We start from the raw sequence: 24,761 nt of genomic DNA on the forward strand, positions 1-24,761 counted from the left end.
TATATAATGTGCATAATTATTTTATTATAAAAAATAGCAAATGTTTATTTAATTCTTATCATTTGCCAGATACTGTTTTAAGAATATTTGCATAGCTCTGGCTTGTTGGCTCAGTGGTAGAGCATCACCCTGGCATGTGGATGTCCCAGCTTTGATTCCCGGCCAGGGCACACAGAAGTGCCCATCTGCTTCTCCACCTCTCTCCTTCTCACTTTTCTTTTTCACTCTCTCTCTTCCTTCCCGCAGCCATGGCTTGATTGGAGCGAGTTGGCCCCAGGTACTGAGGATGGCTCCATGGCCTCTACCTCAGGTGCTAAGATGAGCTCTGTTGCTAAGCAACAGAGCAATGCTGTGCCCAATGATGGGCAGAGCATTGCTCCCTAGTGAGCTTGCCAGATGGATCCCTATCGGGGCACATGGAGGAGTCTGTTTCTGCCTCCCCTTCTCTCACTAAATAATAATAATAATAATAATAATAATAATAATAATACTTGCACGCCTTAATCTGATTTGATGCTCCAACAAGACTGTGAGGTTATGACTGTATTCCTATGTTATAGAGGAGGAAATGGAGGATAGATAGATTAAGTAACTTGCTCAAAGTTACAAGAGCAGTAAATGGAGGAGCCAGGATTTCAGCTCAGCCAGTCTGGCTCCAATGTTATCTCCTTCTGTATATGTAATTTACATTGATTTGGGTTAATTTAAATTAGGGAATGACTTAACAATGTGTACTTGAATATACATCATGGTTTTCAGAGACACTTAGAGGGCTTAGAAAGACAGTAGCTTTTAAAAAAGGAAACAAAGCCAAAAAACAAAATAAAACAAAACAAAACTGGTCCTGAATTTCATGTAGAGATGTTCTTCACTACGATAATAGGCTTTTTAAAGGAAAGGACCACATTTATTAATCTTTTAATACTGTGTCTAGCCAAGCATCTAAATCATGGTTATGACAGTTATCTATGTATTGCCTATGCTCCAAATCCACTCTTCCTTGCATGTTTTGTGATACCGGAGCTGGACCCTGTAAACTTTCCTCCTTTGCCAGCTGATGCAACTCCAGGTTAGTCAGTAGAGGGCACCTGAGGGACACTGCAAGAGGAAGGGGCTTTTCTTTGGGGTTCTTGTGCTTTTCTCCTTGTTTCTATGATACAGTGGCCAGTGGGCAGCTTCCGGTGGGCCACCTAGTGGTCCACAACTCGAGCAAGTGGCTGCCAGAAAGCCCTGGTCCTCCAGTGGGAAGCTCCCAGAAGTATCAAGATGAGATCCTCCACTATCCTGTGGGCTACCGCCACATCTCCCGTGAAGTCTGCATCTCAGCCTGGAGAGGAGACCAGCTCTCAAGTTTGTTTCTTCCTTGGTTGCTTTCCTCAGGCTTGGTGATAATACCTGCTTCCCTACACCTGCCACTCCAGTATTCTTCAGAGATCTTTTTACCCCGCTTAGTACCTAATAATTATTTCCATTAAAATTTCCCCATTTACATTTTTGGTGTAGTTTCTATCTCCTGATGATCAGATCCTGACTGACACAATAATAGACACTATAAATGACCAATGAGTGGAGAATTAGTGGGGGGATTGAGGAAAGAGACTTAGTTTTCATCTTATTGCTGCTGTTTATCCATGAGAACTAGACTATGCAGGGTAGTCCTCTGCCCTGTTCAACTCTTCCCAGATGTTCAGGTTGCTTGGGAGTTACACATTTTCAAGCAATTTATAAAGTCATCTCTCTTCTTCACTTCAATTAAATATTATATTGACAGATTCCGGTAGCACCAAGAATGTAGAAACAAATTTTTCCTCTCATCTGTCCTTTCTTTACAACTGTCCTGAATTTGGGATTTTGTCCTGTATTATCAGAAATAATCTGGCCAACCCTAAAACCTGTGTCATTTTCCAGGTCAGGATCAAGGTTTCTAACGCAGGGGTTCTATTTTACAAATACCATACATTTTACTGTTTGTTTCTACAGGAAATGGCTGGATTCTTAGCAGAGTTGATGTTCCCAGGCTATCAACGGTCCTGCTTTTACAATCCACATGAAACAAGTTAGTATATAACAACATTCCTACAGCTTATTTTGGAGAAAAAGTTTTGGGCTAAGGCAGATGAGTAAAATAATCTAACACCTCGTTCTTTATGTATCTCTGGGTCAGACTAAAAAGGATTTCTTTCTCTACTGCAGGAAAACACAAAATATGAAAATCACAGCGCAGTGTGTTTCTGTGATGATTGGCACAAATCGCCTGCCTCCATCTACATCCTCAAACCCAGCAGCCATGTGAACCAGTCTGAAATTGAACACGGTTCCAAACAGGGAATGCCCAACCCTTCATTAGGCGGATAGCAAAGCACCTCAAGCACACGGTGAGGTTTCGTTGTTTATGTAGTAGAAGCAGACACCAATGTTTAGCTGCTCAGGGTGTAAATATAGCCTGTGTGACAGTGGGAAGTTAAGGGAGAGGGAAGCAATTTGGGGAATACCTCCTCCCCACATCATAAACATTCTCAGACCCCCAAACTAGGTCCTACAATATATGCATTTTCTAAAGCAAACCCACTCTCTAGCTTCCGGCCGTGTGTGACCTGGTTTCTCTTTTAAATTTTATAATGAAGGTGGAAAGCTAACAGGGTTTGTATGTCATGGTCCATGTGCCAACTGCAAAGTGGGTACAATATTACAAAAAGATCACAATAGTTGTGCAGTAAATTCCCCCTGAACTTGAGAGAATGTTAGATGAGTCACTGAGATCTAGCATGCCCGATGTCAGATCCCCACATCTCAGCCTCTGAGTTCTCTAGATTTTAGAGTAAATTTTATGTACAATGGCAAAAGGAGTTTCTTTCCAGGCATGGAGAACAGGTTTGGGGAGCAGAGTAGGAAGTGGGTGCCACTTTTTATAGCCAGCATTTTCATTTTAACAGTTGTCAAATCTCTAGTAATGGAGAGCATATACAAGTCCCAGTTTGGTTGGGCTTAAGTATTCCCACATTGCACTTGTGCTCCTAAAAATAACTTTTGTTAATTTGTGAAAGTGCAGTAGAAGGTACATCTTTGTTTGCCATGTCATTATTACCAAACTCATTAATATGACAACCCAGAAGTGCGAAGTATTTAGGATTCCCTCCCCTGCCTGTCCCATGGCAGACAAGATGTCCCTCAGATAGATAGGAAAAGTGATGGCTTCATTTACATTTTTCTCTTTGTGGTCACATTCACCCACAAGAGGCCAATTCTCAGCTACCTGAAGCCCCTCAAACATTTAGGGCATGGAGTTACTTTTTTTAGTTGATTTGGCAAAGCTGAGAATTTTAAATCCCTGTTAGATGCATTTCAGTAGCAATGGCGTTTATCTTATGACTGAGTCACAGATGGTAAAAACTCTTTTTTTGGGATAGGTAAGAGGGTAGATAAGAAGGTAATTTCCAGAACCCTGATTTATTGATGTCACCCCATTAAAATTAATAAAAAATTATTTATTAAAAAAAAAAGAAGGTAATTTCCCGAAAGTGATGGGGGCTGGGTTCCTAGCTTTTTCCTGGCTCAGTCTACTTTTTATGTCTTGCTTAGAAAAGGCTATGAAGTAGGAATTTGGAAGGCAAAAAAGGGAGGAATGAAGTGAAGACTGTGAGAGTGGGTGAGGGATGACCCAAAGTGATGAGAATTCCAAAGGAGGAGAGGGGTTCAAAGCCCCCCAGAGCAGAAATCTCTGAGGACCACATTGGAAGCAGCAGTGGGTGCCAGTGGAATCGGCATCATTGCACTCATTTTGCATGATTAGTAGCAAACCAGTTAAAAGAATTCACTAAGCCTTTAGAACAGATGGTTTCTGGGTAACAGGATGTCCCCTTGTCTTGCTTCTTCAAGAACAAACTGTGTCTTTGAAAACACTAATGTCATCATATAGGATTCTAATTGAGTCTCATTGTCTTTGGGAAGGAGAATATTTACTTTGAGCCAGTTTTTAAACTTTGGTTGTGACCCATTAATGTTGTGACCCAATTAAATCAATCTCGACCAGCATATTTTAGTGAAATCTGAGTGCATCTTATGTACATAGTTTTGTGACATCTTTTTGTTTCAGCTGTATTGTATGTGTGTACAAGAGCATGTATATGCTGGATTGTGATGGAACGAGTCATTCTTAGTGTGGATCAAGCTCCCACAGGTAGAAAAATACTGCTCCAGGCAACTTTAAAAGAAAACAGAGGGATTAATTGTGGTATATAATTAGCAGAGTGAGCAAACACTGCCCAACATTTTTTTTCTTTATTCCAAATTAATTTTATTATTGGTACACATGCCTGTGTGAGTATGGGTATGTGTGCATGTGCAAGTATGTATTTACAATACATGTGTGTGATCTGATTCTGCTATGATGTCTAGGCAACAGTGTACTTTCCCCTAAGAGTAAGAAGTCTCTCAGAAACTTAAGGAGATGCTGCTTTGTCTGCTAATTTCAGAAACTCTGATGGGGGAGTCCGTAGCCCATATCAGAGCTCTTAAAATGCAAGAGTTGTGCCTCTTACTATTGACTTAAAATTGTAATAAGTCCTTGAATTTTTTTTCAGTTCACAGTACCTTTGCCTAAGCACCAGCTGGTCAACTCTGCAATAGTAACATAATTTTGCATGATTTATACTATGAAGATAAATCGTCATCTGGGTTAGTTATGGTGCTTGGCTATTTAGGGGGAAAATTTCCTGACTATATTTTCCTAGTAGATTCCTAAGAAAGCCTCAATAATGCCTTAGGTTTCCAAACAAAATGAAGAATGTTGCTACCCTCTCTTTTCCTCTCAGCCTTTAAAGTTTCATATCTGGCGACAAGCTAAGTATAGCTAAGAAAGCTCTACCTCAGGGATGCCGGGGGAGGTCCTTCCATAGGAAGATGAGATGCCGTGATGCAGAGAAACTCAGACATTATTACATATTGGAACGTTTATTAATACTTAGGTGCCAAAAAGAAAGAGAGCGAGAGACAGTGATGTAAAATGACAGGTGTCTTCTCATCAGAGGTCTGCTTTGCAGCCCTGGAGCTTGGTTGGTTTAGGCATCATGTTCAACAAGGCTGAGAGCTTGGGCTCCATCACCGCCAAGGCAAAGCAAGGACCTGACCTTCAGTAACACATGATGCTCTGGTCGGTTTTTGTAATTTCACACTGTTAGCCATAGGAGACTTTATTATCCTCCCTTCCAAGGAAACAGATCACCACCACCTCCATCAGCACATTGAAAACAATCAAAAGCATGCACACCCCTGATGCTTTGTACAGAATATCAGGCAGCTCATAACAGTTGGCCTGAAAATGAACCCACCCGCGAGGCATATGACAGGCAGATGGCTACAGGACTGACTCAAGGAAGAGAGAGAGCAACAGGGCTGCTCCATGTTCAAGGAACTGGAGCACTATCCACACGGAGTGGGGGCACTGCTAACCTCTTCCTTCCTACCAGATCTGACAGGCTCTTTTCCTGATTTGAAAGTGAGCTGACATGGTTCTGCATATGAAAAATGTTAGGTTTACCCAGCCACATCCTCTGACACTTGGATGGGGTTTATCATATGCTACAGGTTGCTAATTCTTTCCAAACCTGGGTTTCTGGGATTTGCTGTTTATTTAGCAAGAACCTGCAAAAATCTGTCTTTACTTGACTGAAAGCAATAAATCCACGGCATTCTCCATGATACATCAATGCCCTGGGAGAGAATACAGCAGCAAACCAGACAGACAAGGTCCTCTGGGGCCCCAGTACCCAGGACAGTGCTGGACACACAGTAGGCACTTAATAAATATTCATGAAACAAACACATGAGTGACGACTGGCCTGAGAGTGTCGAGGTCACAGTAGTGTCTCTTCTACAATGCTTTAGGTCTCTGAAACCACAGACTTCTGTCTCATCTGTTAGCAAAGGTATTTACATTTTCTTGGCCAATGTTATACTTGAATTTGATTCATACGCTAAAAATTATGGACCATTATAAATATCTTGGATTTCCTCTCTGGGTACCTTTTTCTGTCCAAATCTTTGTAGTAAAGAGATGTTAAGCCACCCTGTACTATCCCCAACTTGCCTGCAAAGATTTACTAATATAAAACAGAGTCGTCTCATCCAAATTACAAGAACAAAAAAAGTTATGAAATCATTTTGCTATAGAAACAAAAACGCAAGATGGTATTATTCACAATCCTGTTAACTTGGTTCAGTTCCTTAACTCCATATTGCTTCCAACATTCACAAACTGTCATTTTTCTTCCATCCTCAATAGGACAGTTCAACTAAGAATTGCTTTTCAATTAATAATCACTCCAATTCCTCATATAATGTGAGCTAACACTCTCATCAGTTTTTATCCACACATTCTTTGCTTAAGAATCTTTCTTTTCAAAGAAAAATTTCTAACAGCACAGTGGAAAACAAAGGAAAATCTTTTACAGGTAAATGTAGTGTAGTGTATGTAGTACATAATTGAGTAGCTTATACATTATTTCCTATTATTACCATTCTCAGTGGCTGGATGCTAATCAGTTTAACTGCCTTTGAGCTATATATTTCTAATGTGATTAAAACATACAGCCTCACAGTAAATTTAAATGGCTTATTAAAGGCCTTTACAGGGCAACAGTATCATATGTCAAAGATGAATGGTGTTTCTAATTTGCTAGCCACTTGGGTCAAGTTTACTTTAAGCAGGAAGCATATTTATACAAGTAATCGTAATACAAATGGTCTCTTGAGAAAAGCTGTTTGTGAGGGTTTAACATTTTTGAAGTATGCTTTTGTTTATTTTCTAAGTGGGCATTTTATAGGCAATGGGCCAAAGCGCCTTAAAATACATGCTCCTGAACACAGGCATAACTACCTCGGCACTGCCTGAATGCTAGTGTTTTTAAGGATGAGGAGAGAGAGGGTGGGGGTGGGAGGGTTGAGCCACCTTCATTTGCCTAACATCCTTCAGCACCTCTACATAAAGTATGGTGGGGGACAGCAGCCGCCTCTGCAGCACCTTGGGAACTGGTTAAAAATGCCAAACTGCACCCAAAGCCTCTGCTTTCTGGTAGCCAAGCACACCTCGTGGCGTTCCTTTCCCTCTCCTTCTCACTTGTAGAGTCATCCTCTCTAGAGGATAAAGACCCCTCAGCCTGTGATCCCCTTTCTTTCTCATTACTCCCACACCCTCTTCTGGGACCCAGAAGAATTTACCACCATCCGACGCCCTTTTATCGAGAACCCACTTCTCATGCTGTCCACCTGACATCATCCAGGGGCTTCCTGTTGCTAGGTAACCTCCAGAAAGTCGAGCCATCATAAGGATTTCTGGGGCTCTGCATTTATCCTGCTTTCCTGTGCCTGAGCCTCCCGCCCTCGTTCATTCTGCACTGAGATCCCATCCCTCTGAGTGGTCCACCAGAATCCGATCTCCCCTTGCCGTTTGAATACCTTCCATTCTTGAGAAAGGATCTTTGTCCCTGTTTCTACTCATGGAAGGCTGTCTTCCTCTAACCTAGACTTATGCCTCTCTGCTAATATTTGTGAAGAATCACAAGGAAATCATGCCAGATGTTTGCGGGAATTGTGGGCAAGGTTTACTCAGCAGAGGGACTCGTATGCAGTCACTAATGACCCGCTCGTGGGTCCCCTGAACACACTTCTTTTGGCCCTACCTTTGCATTGAGAGGCTCAGCCTGTAGCAGGTGCCCAGAGGCTGCTGGACCTCCAAACCAGACCCAGACTAGCCAGCCAATTGGCCCCTCAAAGCAATTTTGTCCCCTCTGGTCCAAACTGTGCTGGGGTAAAGGGCTCTGCAAGAAAATGAACTGGGCATTTTAGAAGTGCATCGCTTACAAATTCAGGGTCTGTGGGCCAGGGGTTAGCGCAGCCAATGGTCAAGGGAACAACCTGGGGTCAACCGGGGAGGACCCCTACAGGCTCCTCTGGAGTGGTCAGCACCCAGGGCAGACTGCTTTAATCAGAGGAAACTGGCAGGGGGAGAAACAGGATCGCTTTCTGGCCATAATGCGTCCGAGGACCCCGTTTGCAGCTTCCGTTCTTCTTGAGCCCAACGAACCAGTTCTTCTCCGCGTGCTTCTTGGATGTGTAGGTGTTGTAATGGTTTTCCTCCAGCCGCTCCAGGAACAAGCACTCCTCAGTTGGGGTTTGCTACAAAGATAAAACCAGAAGAGAGTAGCACTGTTAGTGGGGTGGGTGGTTTTCAGCCGGGTTCCTCGGCTTACAGCTGTGTGACCTTGAGCAGATGATTGAGGCTTGTTGTGCCACAGTTTCTTCTTCAGTAACACTGGGATGATAATGATAATGGAGCCTGTCTCTGGGGGTGGTGAGGAGGACTTGGAACAATACACTTGCTAATGTTGTAAGCTCCCCTTCCCTTGGTTGCCCTCAGCACCCTATGACCATGAAAAGGGTCCCAAACAGGGAAAAGCAGACTGTGATGCAGTTGGGGGCTTTTAAGTTGGGACTTGAAGAATAAATGAAAACCTATACTAATATTACTTTTCACCCTGGTGATTTTCGCTAACGATAACAGGATTTGACCTCTGCATTGTTAGGAACGACAAAATGAGCCCTAAACCTAAAATATATCCTGCGACTTAAAGTATTTTTTTTTCCAAAATGAAAATAGCTTTATCTTTCAATATTTTTAAAAAGAATTGTCCTTTTTATAAATTACAATTTTTCTTGAGGAAAAAAAACAACCCAAAACCTACCCACCCAAATATAGGCAACTGGTAACAGGTGGTGAAGATCCTTCCTTCCGTTTTTATGTACGTGCTCACGGAGAGAAGGAGGTAAGGCCAGATGGATGCAGACTTATGATGCTATCGAAATGGCATGCTATGTCTGCTGTTTTAAAAACGGGCAAAGAGCCTATGAAAACATTCACTCTCACTAGCAGAAAAATGCAAATTAAAAATATGATTTAACATATATCGGCAATGATATCTGCGAAGAGAGAAAAGATTTACGAGTCTTAGCATTGGTGAGGGCATAGGAAACAGGCACTCTCGTTCACTGTTGGTGGGATAAAATGGTGGAGACTTTAGGAAGAGAGTTTGGCAATATGTATCAGAGTTTCAGATGGGCACTGCCTTGGACCCAGCAATCTCACTTCTAGGAATAGACCCTTAGGAGATAGTTGAGCAAGGGTAAAATTGTATTTTCAAGGATGGTCTTTGGATATAATGGTAACAAATTGGAAGCAACCTAAATATGCACAGAATGGTAATTGGTTAAGTAGATAGTAGTACATACATACAGTGGAATCAAATTCAGTTGTAAATTTATTGCCCTGGCTAGTTTTCTCAGGTGGTTAGAGCATCATCCCGATACGCCAAGGTTGCAGGTTTGATCCCCAGTCAGGGCACATACAAGAATCAATCGGTGAATGCATAAATAAATGGAACAAAAAATCACTGCTTCTCTCCTTTCCTCTCTCTCTCTCTCTCTAAAAAACAACCAAATCAATAAATTTTTCAAGCTGGAAAGATAGCTACAACATATTAAATAGGGAAAGTACTTTTAAAAAAAGTCTACCAACAAATATTTTTTTCTTGGAACTCATCTGTTAGAGAGTAGGAGAAACCTGTTTATTTGAACTTCCTACTTGTCAGGATTTTAGAATACATTGATTATATTTGATATAATATATCTATATATAGTATAATGTATATTTGATATATTGGATATAAACTGGTTAGGTATATTAAAATAGTTATGCTGTATATTGACTTCACTCCAATTCCAAGTCATGTGGTCTCTCTGTTATCTCTTCATCCCCCACGGTTGGTGAGTTCCTCTCTGGTGGTTTCCAATCAGCTTTCTGTCTGCCCCAGACACGGAACCTTGCAAATAATAGGTGCTTGCCCGTGAGGTGGGGAATTTCATTTGACCCATGAGGTCGTGTAAAGCCCTCAGTAAAGTTCCCTTTGATCAGTAAGGAGCACTGTAACAGGAAGCATGCTGCTGCTTATTCATTTGCAGTCTAGTGCAGTGACAGCTGGTGACACACAGGATCGTTTTAGAACGAGGTGGGACAGAGACGTATTTAATTGAGTGACTCGGATGGCTCCAAAGGAACTTATCCAGACATTAGTGTTTGATACACATTGTCAGGGGTGGGAGGAGGTCGCAGTTTTGCACCTGTGTGGGCTGCTTGCTCCCTGTAGGGAGAGCTCGCCCCATGATGCCCTTCAGTGGGCATCGGGCCCATGTTTTGTGATGAAGCTGAGGACGGCCACGCCCCCCACCTGATGTCTCCGCTACACTACAGCAGCAGGCACACAGAGAATGGCTGAGTCAGAGGCTGAGTCAGCAGGCCAAATCGAGGTGCTGCGTCTGTCTGTCCTCCAGCCAGGCTTTCCAACTCTCCTTACGCATTTGGAGCAATGCCCAGGGCCTGGGGAATAACAGTTGATTCATGGCCATTGTTTTCATTCTTTTCTTTTTTATATTTATCATGCTTCCCCCCAATTACATCAGTGGCACATACCCAGTGTAGAAAATTTGGAAAATACCGGAAGTCATTCACATATTATAAAATCAGCCATTACCACCCCCAGAGATAAATAAATTAATGTGTTGGTATATAGCTTTTCAAACCGATTATTCTTTTGTTGTTGTTAAAATTTGGTTTATTGATTTTACAGGAAGAGGAGGTAGGTATTGGTGGTGTGAGAAGTATCAACTCCTAGCGGCTTCACTTTAATTGTTCATTGGCTGCTTCTTGCATGTGCCTTGACCAGGCAAGCCTGGAGTTTCAAACTGGCAACCTCAACACTTCAGGTTGACCCTCTATCCTCTGCACCACAGCAGGCCAGGCTCATATCCTTTCCACACACACACACGCACACACACACGCACACACACACACACATATTTATCAGGATGGATTGATACCTATAATAGGTTAAGAGTACAAGGCAGAGCTCTGAGATATGTTAGAACTTGTCTTTATCAATGGGGAAAATATAAAAAGTCTGAGACATAGTATATAAAGATCACCCTCTGAATATTTCAGGTGAATTATAGCGACGGCCAGGACTGTAGTAGGAGGAGAGGGTATTTAGAACCTAGAGAAAATCAGATTTGGGGCATTCTCTCCCAATATTTTTATACAAGTCAGAGAAGGTTATAATAAATGCCAAAGCTAATTTAAAGAAGGAAAAGCCATAAAACTATAACACATAACCTAAGAAGTAATGAGGGCAAAGGATGTGTAAACTGATTGTTGGTTTCATAGCTGCTGTGGATGGAGCGCCTCCCGCAGGCCAGCCTCACTTTAGACACGGCTTGGAGTGGGGGAGTTGCCTGCCAAAGTGGCAGAGGCATAAGATTCCATTGAGAGCCTGAGACTGAATGATGGACTGGTCAACTTTTAAGAAAAAAGTCTACTCCCTATATAGCAGTTACTGCCTGACTCCAAACCCTTTAAAGTTGTCCCACCGAATCTGTATTTCCGCAGACAGCCTGCTAGAGGGGACCTAGAACTGATGATCCTATCTCCTGACCCCTAGTGGGTGGCATGAAAAAAAAAACCCACAACAACAGAATCGTGTTCACCTCCCAAAGACCGGCTGAGGTTTAGAGCCTCATGGAGGGTTTCTTCTGCCCACTGCCTCTTGACAATTTGATATAAGCTAAAGGGAGCCCCAGACTAAAATCTCCCTCCTGGCTGCCTTTCTGTAGACACACATCTTAATAAAAGGGAAGAAAGGGGGCTGGCTTGGGCAATGAGTTACAGCTAAGCCTTAATCATCAGTTGATAAGATATAGAGAAAAGATTGAAATCCAGAAATAATTTCCAAACCTGGGGCCATGGGTGTCAGTGCTCTTGCAGGTCAGATGTTTTTATGAGAGATACCAGTAAGGGAAAAAAATCTCATAACCTCTATTTCTGTTCTTTGCTCCCAAAGACCACCATCTACTGAGTCAGACCTATATACAGCATTAAGTATAAGATAGAGAGGATGGTAGCCCCTCAATAAACCCTTTGTGCTTCTCGAGGGCGAGACTGTGGTTCATTCATCTTTACCTGTTAGCACTTAATGGTATTTAGACACAGGAAGCATTTGATGAATGTTGGCAGAATTGAATTGAGTTGTTAAATTTTTTATTTGGGAGACCCTTCCAAAGTACAAGGGCTGGCTTCAAAGTCTTGTACGTGATGTGTCAACTACTAGGATCTGGAGTTTCCTGTTTTTGTTTTGTTTTGTTTGACAGATACAGAGAGAGAGCCAGAAAGAAGGATACATAGGGACAAACAGACAGGAAAGGAGAGAGATGAGAAACATCAATTCTTTGTTGCGGCACCTTAGTTGTTCATTGATTGCTTTCTCATATGTACCTTGACCTGGGGGGGGGGCTACAGCAGAGTGAGTGACCCCTTGCTCAAGCCAATAACCTTGGGCTGAAGCCAGCAACCTTGGGCTTTAAGCCAGCAACCATGGGGTCATGTCTATGATCCCACACTCAAGCCGGATGAGATTGTGCTCAAGCTGGAGACCACAGGGTTTCGAACCTAGGTCCTCTGCATCCCGGTCTGATGCTTTATCCACTGCACCACCACCTGGTCAGGCTGGGCTTTCCTGTTCTTATACAAAGCATAGGGGACACACCTCTAACACGTGGTGGGTCCTCAAGAAACATTCCTGGAATGAATGAATGAAGTGGAGTTAGGTATTCTGAAATGAGTGACTGGTGAGTTACCCAAATTTCAATCAATGTCTCCTCTATGTCTGTGCAATAATATGTTTTGAGTATTTTCAGAGAATACCGCAAAAAAACTCTTTTATGTTGGTGCCTAAAATAAGGCAGGGTAGAGGGCGGGAATCCTACTGGAAAAAATAACAAACAGAGACTAATTGTTGCTTTATAGTGTGTATCACTCAACGTAACAAGATTTCTGGAAACCTCAAACCTTGGCCGAGTCTGGAAGCTTGTCAGCCTCATACTTACCGAGCCGTACAAAAGCCCGTCGGAGTCCATGGCCAAGTACTGGCCATTCTCGGCGCTCTTTATATACACCTCCCCCACGCTCTCCGCGCTGAGCTGCAACTGAACTGAAATCAAAATAACACGAGCAAAAGTAAATAAACACTAGGGCTTTGCCAACGGGGCCTGGTGGCCAGGACAGTTAGCCACGGAAAATTCTGCTCATTCATTTCAGGGCCCTCAAGGATGAGCCTCAGATTAATCAAAACATAGAAATACAGTTCCTTTTTTCTTTGCTCTCCAAAGAAAGCTGTCTGTTGAGAGAAGGAGAGATGAAGCAGGCGTGCCTACCCGTCCTGTTTGTTACCAAATGACCCCAGGTGCCCTTTCACGGAGCCTCACTCCCTTCTTTGTCACCGGGAGGGAAACAGCAGGGGAGGAAGCCACATTCACTTCCCAGAGCTCCTGTTCCCAGAGACCCCGGGGGGGGGGGCTCTAGAGTGGGCAACTGGGCAGCCTGAGTGTGTTCTGCCTCAGTTATCACCCTGCCTTGGGGGGTGTCTTTTCATAACCTGCATCTTCTAGGGGTGGGAGCTTCTCATGGACAGATTGAGTCAGGCCCCCTCCTCATGGCAGCCCAGCAGACCAGAGGCAGAGGGATACTCTAGCTTCCGACTGGGAGAACGAGGCGCTTAACCTGGAACTGCAGAAACACAAGACAGTGGTTCTCACCTGGGGGAAAATTTTGTCATTCAGGGGACATTTGGCCATGTCTGCAGACTTTATTAGCATCTAGCAGGTAGAAGTCAGGAATGCTGCTAAAACATCCTACAATGCACAGGACAGCCCTTCACAATTAGTAATTATTCAGCCCAGGAAGTCACCTTGAGGTTGAGGGCAATGATGTGTTACCCTGAGTTATGCTCTCCCCATTTACACTGAGGGATACTGGCCACTGCTGGTGCCTAGTTGGAGTCCAGCGCCCATTCCATAATTATTCATCTGTTCATTCTCCCCAGGCTGGCTCGGGAGATGGTGTTTTGATGGTTCACATTTGGGAATCAAAATTAATTTTGGACTTTGCTGGACATTTTCTTTGGTCACTAGACTGTCAGTCACAACCATTGTTATGATGAGGAGTGAAATCTAGATGAGGGACCATGGAGCACTCCAGGGTTCCACAGGAGGATGAGCTGTCCTCTCTAAGGGTCAGCCTTGTCAAGGGGCAGGCGGAGCTGGGAAGAGCATGGGGCTTTGGTTGGCACATCTAGACCCCTTGCTGCTTTTCCTTTATTTTCCTTTTTAAATTTAATTCCTTTGTATAAGAATTATATCCCCATGTTTTAAATTTGGAAACAATGTAAGAGGAGAAAGTGGAAAAGTCTTCCCCAACCTCTGCTGGCCTCCCATTTTCAAACAATGGGGAAAAGCAATAAATAGGACTAATGAGGACCTTGTCTTTCCTCCCAGAACACCTTCTCCAGGAAGACAAAGACAAGTAAACCCTCCTAGATGTATTCTAGGTGTAACCTTTTAGGGAAATCTTAGGTACATATGAGCCAATGTATGTTTCCCCTTTTCTTACACAAGTGGTAAAATACTATACACACATTTCTGTACATTGGGTTGTTTTGTTTGTTTTTGTTTTTGATTTTGGCTTAACAACTAATTGGAGGTCTGTCCACTTGATTACTGAAGGAGTTAACCTCACTATCCTTTTACTAGTTGAAATATGTGATATAGCCATTATGTGGCTATATCACAATCATTTAACCACTTCCCTATTAGTATACCTGTATTTTCTTATTTCCCTCTGTTTTCCTTATCATCTGATTCATTCCAAGGTGGGGTAAATAGTTATATTACCCTATTGAAGATGCAACTTTCTTGTCCTTGGAAGTCTTTGCTGCAGAGACTCAGGGCCCCCTCTAGCTTCCCATGGTAAATGAAGTTTATCTAATTCATAGGAAGGAAGATGGAAGCCACCGATCTCCTTTCCTACAAGTCCTCCTAGCTTCAGTTAGATCTGAGAGAACAGGCCAAAGGGCCTCCATCAGGATATGGGCTCTCTCTATCCTAGCCTCCAATCACACCACTTGCTCACTCAGTCACTGCTTCACCCATTCAACTCCTTCAACACACAAGTTCTTTTCCACTTCAGAACCTTTGCACATGCTCTACCCTATGTCTGACACCTTCTTCACCCTGATACTCACAAAGTTGGTCCTCCTCCTCCAAGGCCTAATAACCCCTCCTCAGAGAGTCCATTCCCGCCCAAGTACCCTGTGACACTCTATATAGTAGGTCCTTTCACTTTTCCTGACCCATACCCCACCTCACCATCCCTGCCACTGTCACCTTGGTCCCCACTTCATCATCTTTCTTGGCCCCTTGCTTGTTTCCTTCATGGCTCTTTAGACACAGTACAATTATATTTTTTATCACTTAGGGATAAAAAATATAATTGTACTCATTTATTTGCTCATTTATTTCTACCTCCCCAGGAGAATGTGCACTTGGGAAAAAAGACAGGGATCTTGTCTGTCCTGTTCCCAGTTAGGGCTTCAGCACCTCACACAGTGCCCTGCCCTTTGAGGACTGTTAGTATATATCTGTTGAATGAATAATGTTTTTCTAATATTTGCAGAAATGACCCTGCTGGTCCATCTGTAAAAAAGCTGTGAGCTTTGAATTATGTTTCCAACATTGCCTTATGGAGTGAAGTAAGATGGGACCAAGTTGAGAGGTATAAGGCTCAAGGCTGGGCTCTGCCACCAACACTCTATGTGACCTTGGCAAAGCTATTTAACCTCTAGGTCACAGACTCCATATCAGTAAAATAAGAATTCAGTCTCTAAATTTTTTTAGAGGCATCTGAATTCAGTCTCTAAATTTTTTTCCAGCAAGTAAACAGAGTTGATAACAATACCATCTTTGGTAGAATGTTATTCTGCAATAAGAAGGAACAGAGTACTGATGTACCACAGCATGGATGAACCTTGCATGCATGCTAAGTGAAAGGAGCCAGGCACAAAGGACCACATATTTTGTGATTCCATGTAAAAGAAATGTCCAGAGTAGACAAACCCATGGAGACAGGAAGTAGATTAGTGGTAGGCAGGGGCCAAGGAGAGAACGGGGAGGAGAAGGGAGAAGGATGGTTAGAAGGTGTAGGGTTTCTTTTTGGGAGTGATGAAAATGTTCTAAAATTGATTGTGGAGATGATTGTATAACTCTGAATATAAGAATAAAAACCACTGAATTGTTTACTTTAAATGGATGAATTGTATGATATGTGAATTTATATCAATAAAGCATTTAAAAAATTCTCTGTGTTTTCAGTTATGGTTTTCAGAGAACTTTCACACACATTTTTCTATCAATTTCACAGCCTAATACTGTATGTTTAAGAGAGACCAAAGAGAGGGGATAACCATTTATTGCACTACAGTGTGTCAGGCAGTGAGCGTGCTGGTTGCTATCCAGGTATAAATAATGTAAAATTACAGCGTGGGCTCCATTGTCAAACTGCATGAGTTTCAATCCTGGCTTGGCTATGTGTTAGCTGTGTGATCACTGTGAAAGTTATTTACCCCTATTATCTATAGTGATAGTCCCTGCTTCATGGAGTTCTTGTGAGGATTGACTGATTCAATACATGGGAAGTGTCCTGTCCTAACTGTCATCTCTACTGTGCTCAGGGGACTTCCTTGCTCCTCACAGCCCTCCCTACAGGAAGGTGGCAGTGTCTCCATCTGACAGGTAGGAAGAAAGAAGCTTGTGACAGCACAATCTGCCAATGTTATCCTTATAATCGAGGGTAAAACCAGGACTAGAACCCAGGTGGAAGCTTTCAAGTATTCTGCTTTTTCCTCTCTTTCATACAACACCTTGAGCTCCAACTATGGGAAACCGTGGTCCAAATCAAGCCATGTACATTCCCCTTCTTGGACTCCCTTGTGTTCAAGGTCAGACATGCAAGATGGCAAATGGTCATCCAGGATCTCCTTTGTAGCCAGAGCTATGGAGTGATGTTCATTCCCTGAGACTTTTTTCCATCTACCACTCCTACATGTAGGTATTTAGTCAAACCCATTATGGGTACAACAGAAATCCCAAAGGGCAAATCCTTTTAGGTCATCAAAGGAGATGTTCTCTTAAAATAGACTATCTCTTTTAAAGCAACATTTACAGCACAATTGAGGGGAGGGTACAGAGATTTTCCATGTACCCCTAGCTCTCCAAATGCACAGCCTCCCCCATTCTCAACATTCCCCCCCAGAGTGGTGCATTTGTTATAACTGGTGAACCTGTATTGACGCACCATTATCACCAAGGAGGATTTTTATTTTCTACTACGTTTCTGTTCTGTGCCTTAAAGAGTCCCATTCATCTTGCTGTGGGGGTGAGCCGAGCGGACTTTGCCCTCCGCAGACTCCCCTTTTGGCTGTGTGAAGGCCTCCCGGAGCGGGAGCCAGCGCTGCTTGGCACATGACTCCGTTCTCAGCCGTGAGCCTCAGCACTGGGGTTGTTACACTGGTGAGAGTTTGTCTCAAGAGTTTCCTCTGTAAATATTATTTCTCCAGGATGTCCAAGTTTCATAGCTCATTTTCACTGGATTTCTTTCTGGCTAAGTTTCCTGAACATATATCCTCCTGCAAGCAGGGCTGGCAGGAAGGAGTAACACCCAACCCGAGCCGCTCGTGTAACTGACTAGGTGTCCAACTCCCTAGTGTGACTTCATTCCAGTTTTCCAAGCCTACATCCTCCTGCAGCTGCTGCCGAGGAAGAGTGGAGAGGAGGGAGCATGAGAAAGGGGCTCAGAAGCAGGGAGGGGCTGGCCACACAGCCCGGCTGCTGCCCTGCTCCTCCCTCGCAGAGCCAAGGGGAAAGCCATTCAGTCAACACACGTTCATTAACCCTCTTGCATGCTGGGAACTGAGTTCAACGCCAGACCAGGGCCCTGCCTTCAGGGGCTTGGTCCAGGTACAGATGACTCTCTCAATGACAAAGCAACACAATAGCGAAAAAACAACAATAACAACCCACTTTTTTCTTTTTCTTTTTAGCTAAAAGCAAACAAAAAAGTACAAAAGGGGAGAGTGTTTTTGCTACAACAAAAACACTCTCCCCTTTTACATATATATTTCCTTTTCAGGAGAAGCGGGAAATGATGCTCAGTGAAAAGAGCAAATTACAAAACAATATTTACTGTAAATCCTTGATGAAAATTCTGTAAAAAACTCAAAGCCATGTGTATAGTTCATGAATCTGTAGGGAGTAAAATAGAAAACTACCCCAGATACAGAACATGTTCACACAGCCGCTTCTCTGGGTGGGTGAGAAGAACTGAGACTGGGAAGGGTGTAGTCTAGGGCAGTGGTCCCCAATCTCCAGGCTGTGGACTGGTACCGGTCCGTGGGCCATTTGGTACCGGTCTGCAGAGAAAGAATAAATAACTTACATTATTTCTGTTTTATTTATACTTAAGTCTGAACAATGTTTTATTTTTTAAAAATGACCAGATTCCCTCTGTTACATCCGTCTAAGACTCACTCTTGATGCTTGTCTCAGCCAACGTGATACATTTATCTGTCCCACCCTAAAGGCTGGTCCGTGAAAATATTTTCTGACATTAAACCGATCCATGGCCCAAAAAAGGTTGGGGACCACTGGTCTAGGGAATTGCCTCTCATCCTAATCCTTCATTTCTTTAAAAACACGATTCTGAGGCAAGAACAGCCAGCTGGTAACACTGGTTAATTCTGGGTAACGGGGCTGCTGGTGTTGGTAGAATTCTCCTTTGTATTTTCTTGGGGGTGGTTGACATCTAAAGCCCAGTTCTTAGTCAATGGGCAGATGCATGGAGGTGGCTAAGACTTTCATTTCTTGCTCCTGATGACCTGTGTAATGCTCTGTGACCCAGTTTAGGCTTGACCCCAGGGACCATCTAGTTCTGAACACAGGTATTCATACAGGTGAGCCTTCTATTGGCAGGCAGGGGACCAGGAGAGCTGCGAGGCAGGACAGGGGCGAGAGACCACTGGAGCCACGCCTTTTCTGCTCCCTTCCCTTTTTCAGCACCTCCCCCAGGTTAGCACCAGAGCAGGGAGGAGCACCCCCTCTTTATCCCGTCAGGGGAGTGAGGACTTGCTCTCGGTGAGCAGGGAGGCCAGTGGCTCTAAAGCACCCCACGCATGAAAGGGTGAATACTTTCTGAAAAATAAATCACAGAGTCCATAGGGTCCTTATTGCCCCCCACCCCAGTTCTAAACAGGGGACAGCAATTTTTAACTTAGCAGAGGAAATGGAAAGCAGTATTTTGAAAGATATTCTAGTGTTAGATATAAATTTCTTGGAGGCATCAAATTTACAAGGCATTGTAAACAAAAAGAATTTTAAATGCTATAAGATGGTTGAAAGTGTTTGGTTGGTAGATTTGGGACCATATTGTCCCCCAGTAGAATCCAGAGTCCTGCTCATTTACTAGGAATGCTTTAGGGCAGTGGTCCCCAACCCCTGGACTACGGACTGGTACCAGTCCGTGGGCCATTTGGTACCGGTCCGCAGAGAAAGAATAAATAACTTACATTATTTCCGTTTTATTTATATTTAAGTCTGAACGATGTTTTATTTTTTAAAAATGACCAGATTCCCTCTGTTACATCCTTCTAAGACTCACTCTTCTTTTTTTTTTCTTTCATTTTTCCGGAGCTGGAAACAGGGAGGCAGTCAGACAGACTCCCGCATGTGCCCGACCGGGATCCACCCGGCACGCCCACCATGAGGCGATGCTCTGCCCACCAGGGGGCAATGCTCTGCCCCTCTGGGCGTCGCTCTGTTGCATCCAGAGCCATTCTAGCACCTGAGACAGAGGCCACAGAGCCATCCTCAGCGCCTGGGCCATCTTTGCTTCAATGGAGCCTTGGCTGCGGGAGGGGAAGAGAGAGACAGAGAGGAAGGCGCGGCGGAGGGGTGGAGAAGCAAATGGGCACTTCTCCTATGTGCCCTGGCCGGGAATTGAACCCCGGGACTCCTGTACGCCAGGCTGACACTCTACTGCTGAGCCAACTGGCCAGGGCCTAAGACTCACTCTTGATGCTTGTCTCGGTCATGTGATACATTTATCTGTCCCACCCTAAAGGCTGGTCCATGAAAATATTTTCTGACATTAAATCGGTCCGTGGCCCAAAAAAGGTTGGAGAGCACTGCTTTAGGGTGTGCTAGTTTAGGAATGGACGATTTGTCAAAAATAAGTGTCAAATTACTGAAAGGTAACGGATCACCTCGTGTATCGTGCTCCTCCCTGTCCCCTGCTCATCCTTTGGACCCCTTCACAGTCTTTACTTAGAGGAACCTATGTTAAGGGGGAGCTCAGCGCTTTTGAGTGGTTGTGCTGGCCCCTCACTAGGTGTTCTACCTTTTCTCTGAGCAACTATAAGTCTGTGTCTCTGGTTTCCTCTTCGGCTCTTCCGAGTCTCCCATGAGCTCTCAGCAGCAGTCGATTTGCAGTCCCAGATATGATTCCTCCTTTCCAAGGACCGATAGGAAAAGGTGTCACGAGCAGGTCAGTGCCAAGAGGAGAGAGCTTTGGGGCACCACACCTCGTCCCCGAGCCCCAGGCCATCCTCACTCCCCTCTTCCTGTCCCTCTCTAGGAGTTTTTAAAAATAAGATGGCCGCTGGTACATTCAGTGGGACGAACGTGCAGAGACAAAAGTGTTGCTTCTGTAGCGCCCGTGGCCTTCAGGCTGGCTTCCCCTCTGCTCTCCGCAGAGAGGCCAGGAGAGATTACGTGCCCGGTTTATTCTGGGTCGAGACTTCCCGTCCTTTGCTGTGTTTACCCAAAGTGAGGTCAGCCTCATTCAGAGCTCTGTGAGGTTGTTTTATGTCAGTGGCATTTATAATTAAAACGTAGCCACAAGCCAGGCTCCGTAAAACATTAGAGAAAGACGGTGAAAAAAAAAATTGAGTTTATGGAAAAAAAAAATTCCAGTGGTTTGGAATACATATATATCTGAAAAAGACTTTTCTTAGAATGTGTAAAGGCGTCTGCTTCCCCTTTGGGGTCTGAAAAGGGTGCCTGGAAAATTTTGTTAAAGTCCGCAGACTGTGTGATATTTAAAAAAAATAAAGTTTATCTAGAAAAATGCTTTCTGTATAACCTGATAAGAGGCAGGGTGTCTCCTCACCAAGGTGAGAACACCCCACTGGGCAGGCTTTCCTGCCTGGGGACCTGCCCTGCGCTCTAGCTTCTGGCAGGAAGGTCCCCTTTGTCCACACTGGACATGTGCGAAGCTGTCTTGACTTTGGGCCCAGGCGGGCGGGGAGCGGAGCACCGTTCCCATTAGGGGCCGAGTCACAGCAGACCGGGGAGAGGAAGTCTGGGCTGCCTGGAAACAAGGGGCGGGCGGGATTCCACAGAGGAGAAGGTGTCTGCCCTTTAGAAAGGGCTGCAAAGTAGCATTCTTTGGGCCAGCCAACTCCCCTAGTGCCTTTAGGATGTGGTTTGATTTATAAATATTTGATTGGCACACACTTTGCTCAGAACATTTCCATCTGTGTGGCGAGCGGTGCCGGTAATCCTGCTCCCCGCACAGCCTCTTCCGCGCCTATGCTCAGGGAGGCAGGGGGTGTGGGCCGCAGGGGGAGGCTGCAGGTTCGGGACTCTTGTGCGCTTCTTATTTTCCAGTTATCGTCCCCCTTAGGAATCCCATCGAGGAATAAGTCATGGTTCCCCTTCGCCAAAGGGGAAATTGCAACAGAAGGGGTAACATCAGATGTGGAGTTTTCTCTTGCTTACTGGAGACAGCTGACTCTGCCTAGAAGTTAGACAGGGCAGGGCTTGCTGGGTGGGCCCCTGGGCACATGAGACCAACATTCAGGCCTCGAGAGTGCCAAATTGGGACAGACCCAGAGACACTGGGGTGAAGTCGCCCTCAGTTTACTGAGCAAGGTAGCAGTTACTTCACATAACTGACTCCAAAGATCAGATGGTTTGAGGGGAAGACCAAGGACACTTAGGGATGGTGATGGAGATGGTGAATACCATTTTGGAGCACTTATCGTGTGCCTGGTAGCGTGTTACACACTTTTACAAACACTATCACCCTTAAAATTCTTACTTTTCTATGAGATTGGTACCTTGTCATCCTTGCTTTAAAAAAAAAATTACATTTGTTAATTTAAGCGTAGTTGGTATCCAATGTTATATTATTTTCAGGTGTACAATATAATGATTTGACATTTTTATACCTTGCAATGTGATCACCCCACTAATTCTAGTATTCATCTGTCACTGTGTAAACATATCGCAATAGTATTGATTATGTTCCCTTTCCTGCCATCTTCCTCTCATCTGATAACCATCCCTTTGGTCTCTGTTTCATGTCGTCCATTTTTTTGTTGTTGTTTTGTCTGTTCATTTGTTTTGTTTTATTTTTTAGATTGCACATGTAAGTGAAACCATACAGTATTTCTCTTCCCCTGTCAGTCTTATTCCACTTGGTATTTTATAGATCCATCTATGTTGTCAAAAATGGCAAGATTTCATTCTTATTGCTGCATGATATTCCATTGTATATGCCACATCTTTTTTATCCATTCATCTATCAGCGGACATCTCGGTTGCCTCCATATCTTTGCTATTGTAAATAATACTGCAATGAACATAGGGGTGCACATATCTTTTTGAATCAGTGTTTTCTTTTCTTCAGATAAGTATTCAGAAGTGGAATTGCTGGATCAGATGGTAGATCTATCTTTAGTTTTTTTGTGGGAGATTGATACTGTTTCCATAGTGGCGGCAAGAATTTGCAGTCCCACCAACAGTGCACAAGGATTCTCTTTTCTCCATATCCTTGCTAACATATGTTATTTGTTGACTTTTTGATACTAGCCATTCTGACAGGTGTGAGACGGTATCTTATTGTGGCTTTAGTTTGCATTTCCCTGACAGTTAATGATATTGAACATTTTTTCATATGTCAATTTCATTTTGTCTTCTTTGGAGAAATATCTTTTCATGTCCTCTGCCCATTTCTTGATCAGATTATTTTTGTTTTGTCATTGAGATGCATGAGTTTCTTATATATTTTGGATTTTTACCTCTTATCAGATATATTATTGGAGAATATATTCTCCCATTCAGTGGATTGTCTTCTTTTTTTTTGTTAATGGTTTTATCATTATTGTTTTTAAAATGAGGAAACTGAGGCACTTGGCAGGGAGGTAACTTCCCCAGGGTGACATGGAGCTAGTAAGAGGTGGTGGGAAATGTGCCCACATCCATCTGACCCACACGACAGATTGTGTGAATCCAGTATGTTTATTTAATCAGCTTGTGAGGTAAAACCACCATCATGGTATTGATGTCAGGGGCTATAGTGGGAGAGAGCCTTCGTCTTGGAAGAAGAAGTTGGAGATTCTGTATTGAGCTTCCCCATTTACTTGCTGGTTACAGGTCCTGTTGGATCAGTGTTGACAAAGTGATGATAATTTGTAGCCTCATGGGGTTGTAGCTAGGCAGAAATGAAAGTCTAGTGCAGAGCCTGGCACATCCAGGTGCTCACTTGTTATTTACTTAATATATTGTTGAATTTAGATTTATCAGGCACCAATACAATTCATTCACTCATCAAATTAATGTCTATTGGACATTATACCAACTGCCGGGCAATGTGCTAGCCACAAAAATTGCATTGTGCATTCTAAATCCCTGTCTGCAGGGAGCCCATGTGGAGAGAAAACCATTAAATCATCACACAGATAAATGTGGAATCACAGCTCTAAGGAGAGCCCCTGGCATAATAGGCACTCCTCAAGTGTGTCTGACATGGAGCTGGCCGTCCGTCCCTGCACCCGTTTCTCTTCCTGGGGCCTCCCTCTCGCGGTGACATCTCCACTCACCCATCTCCCAAAGGAGAGCCCGAGGAGTCAACATGAACCTTCTCACAACCAGCACCCGTGTCCCTTCTCACAACCCACAGCTCTTGTATTCTGCGTTTGCCTGGCACTTGTTATAAGGTCATAGAACAGGTGCTCATAGCCTATAGTGGTAACTGCCTACCCTGGCAATAGGAGCTATAAAGGGGCAAAGCGTAACATCTTCTCTACAGGCCAGAAATTCCCACCAGGGCTGCATGACAACGGCCTGCGCATGAACAGCTGCTGTGCTGTGGGCATGTGCCAGTCCAGGAGAGACCTTGTGTTAGGTACTTGGAAACTTATTCTGGAGGTAAGAGACAAATTTTGAAAATGTCCCAGTTTTCCCCAGGGCAGATCTGTTGGTTGGGGACAAAGAGAAGCTATGAAAGGAGTTGTTGTTGTTGTTGTTATTATTATTATTATTATTATTTGCATGGTAGAGCTGGCCGCCATATAGTTCTATCTTGCATGATTTATGTAGATTTATTTAAATATTTGATTGGCTTTTAGAAAGAATTCTTCCGAAAGGAAGTCTTAGAGTGTGGCTCTCTACCTGTGACCACAATCTCTGATCATGCTCAAATTAATGATCGAGGAATCAGGATCATCCACTCCATGCCTGTCCAGGTTGATTATGTTTCTGAGTAATCCTTGAAATTCAGAATAATTGAGGTAGTACCACCACTGGTCAGAAGAGGGCGACAGAACCACATTCAGTGGGTGCGTTCAAACCATGGAGTCCTCTGGGCTGCCGGCGTATTATGCGTTTTTAGCCTTGTCAAATACACATGGCAATGTTATGATTCTCATACTATGGGTGGGGAAAGTGAGTCTAAATATTTTCCACAAGATAAGACATCTGGGAATACTGGAGGC

The 24,761-nt window shown here is 43.7% G+C and overlaps 1 protein-coding gene across 7 annotated transcripts in view; it reads right to left on the reverse strand.

The window, feature by feature from the left end:
• Positions 1-4,931: 4,931 nt before the first annotated feature.
• FGF1 (fibroblast growth factor 1) overlaps positions 4,932-24,761 on the reverse strand; it is a 112,597-nt gene continuing 92,767 nt past the window's right edge. For all 7 annotated transcript variants that reach the window (XM_066272826.1, XM_066272828.1, XM_066272827.1 and 4 more), the window contains 2 exons: positions 12,985-13,088; positions 4,932-8,172 (listed from right to left, as the gene is read on the reverse strand). In XM_066272826.1, the coding sequence (XP_066128923.1) occupies positions 7,978-8,172; positions 12,985-13,088 (299 nt within the window). In that variant the 3' untranslated portion in view covers positions 4,932-7,977. The remainder of the gene's footprint in view (positions 8,173-12,984; positions 13,089-24,761) is intronic.

The sequence above is a fragment of the Saccopteryx bilineata genome, chromosome 4, assembly GCF_036850765.1.
Source record: "Saccopteryx bilineata isolate mSacBil1 chromosome 4, mSacBil1_pri_phased_curated, whole genome shotgun sequence".
NCBI lineage: Eukaryota > Metazoa > Chordata > Mammalia > Chiroptera > Emballonuridae > Saccopteryx > Saccopteryx bilineata.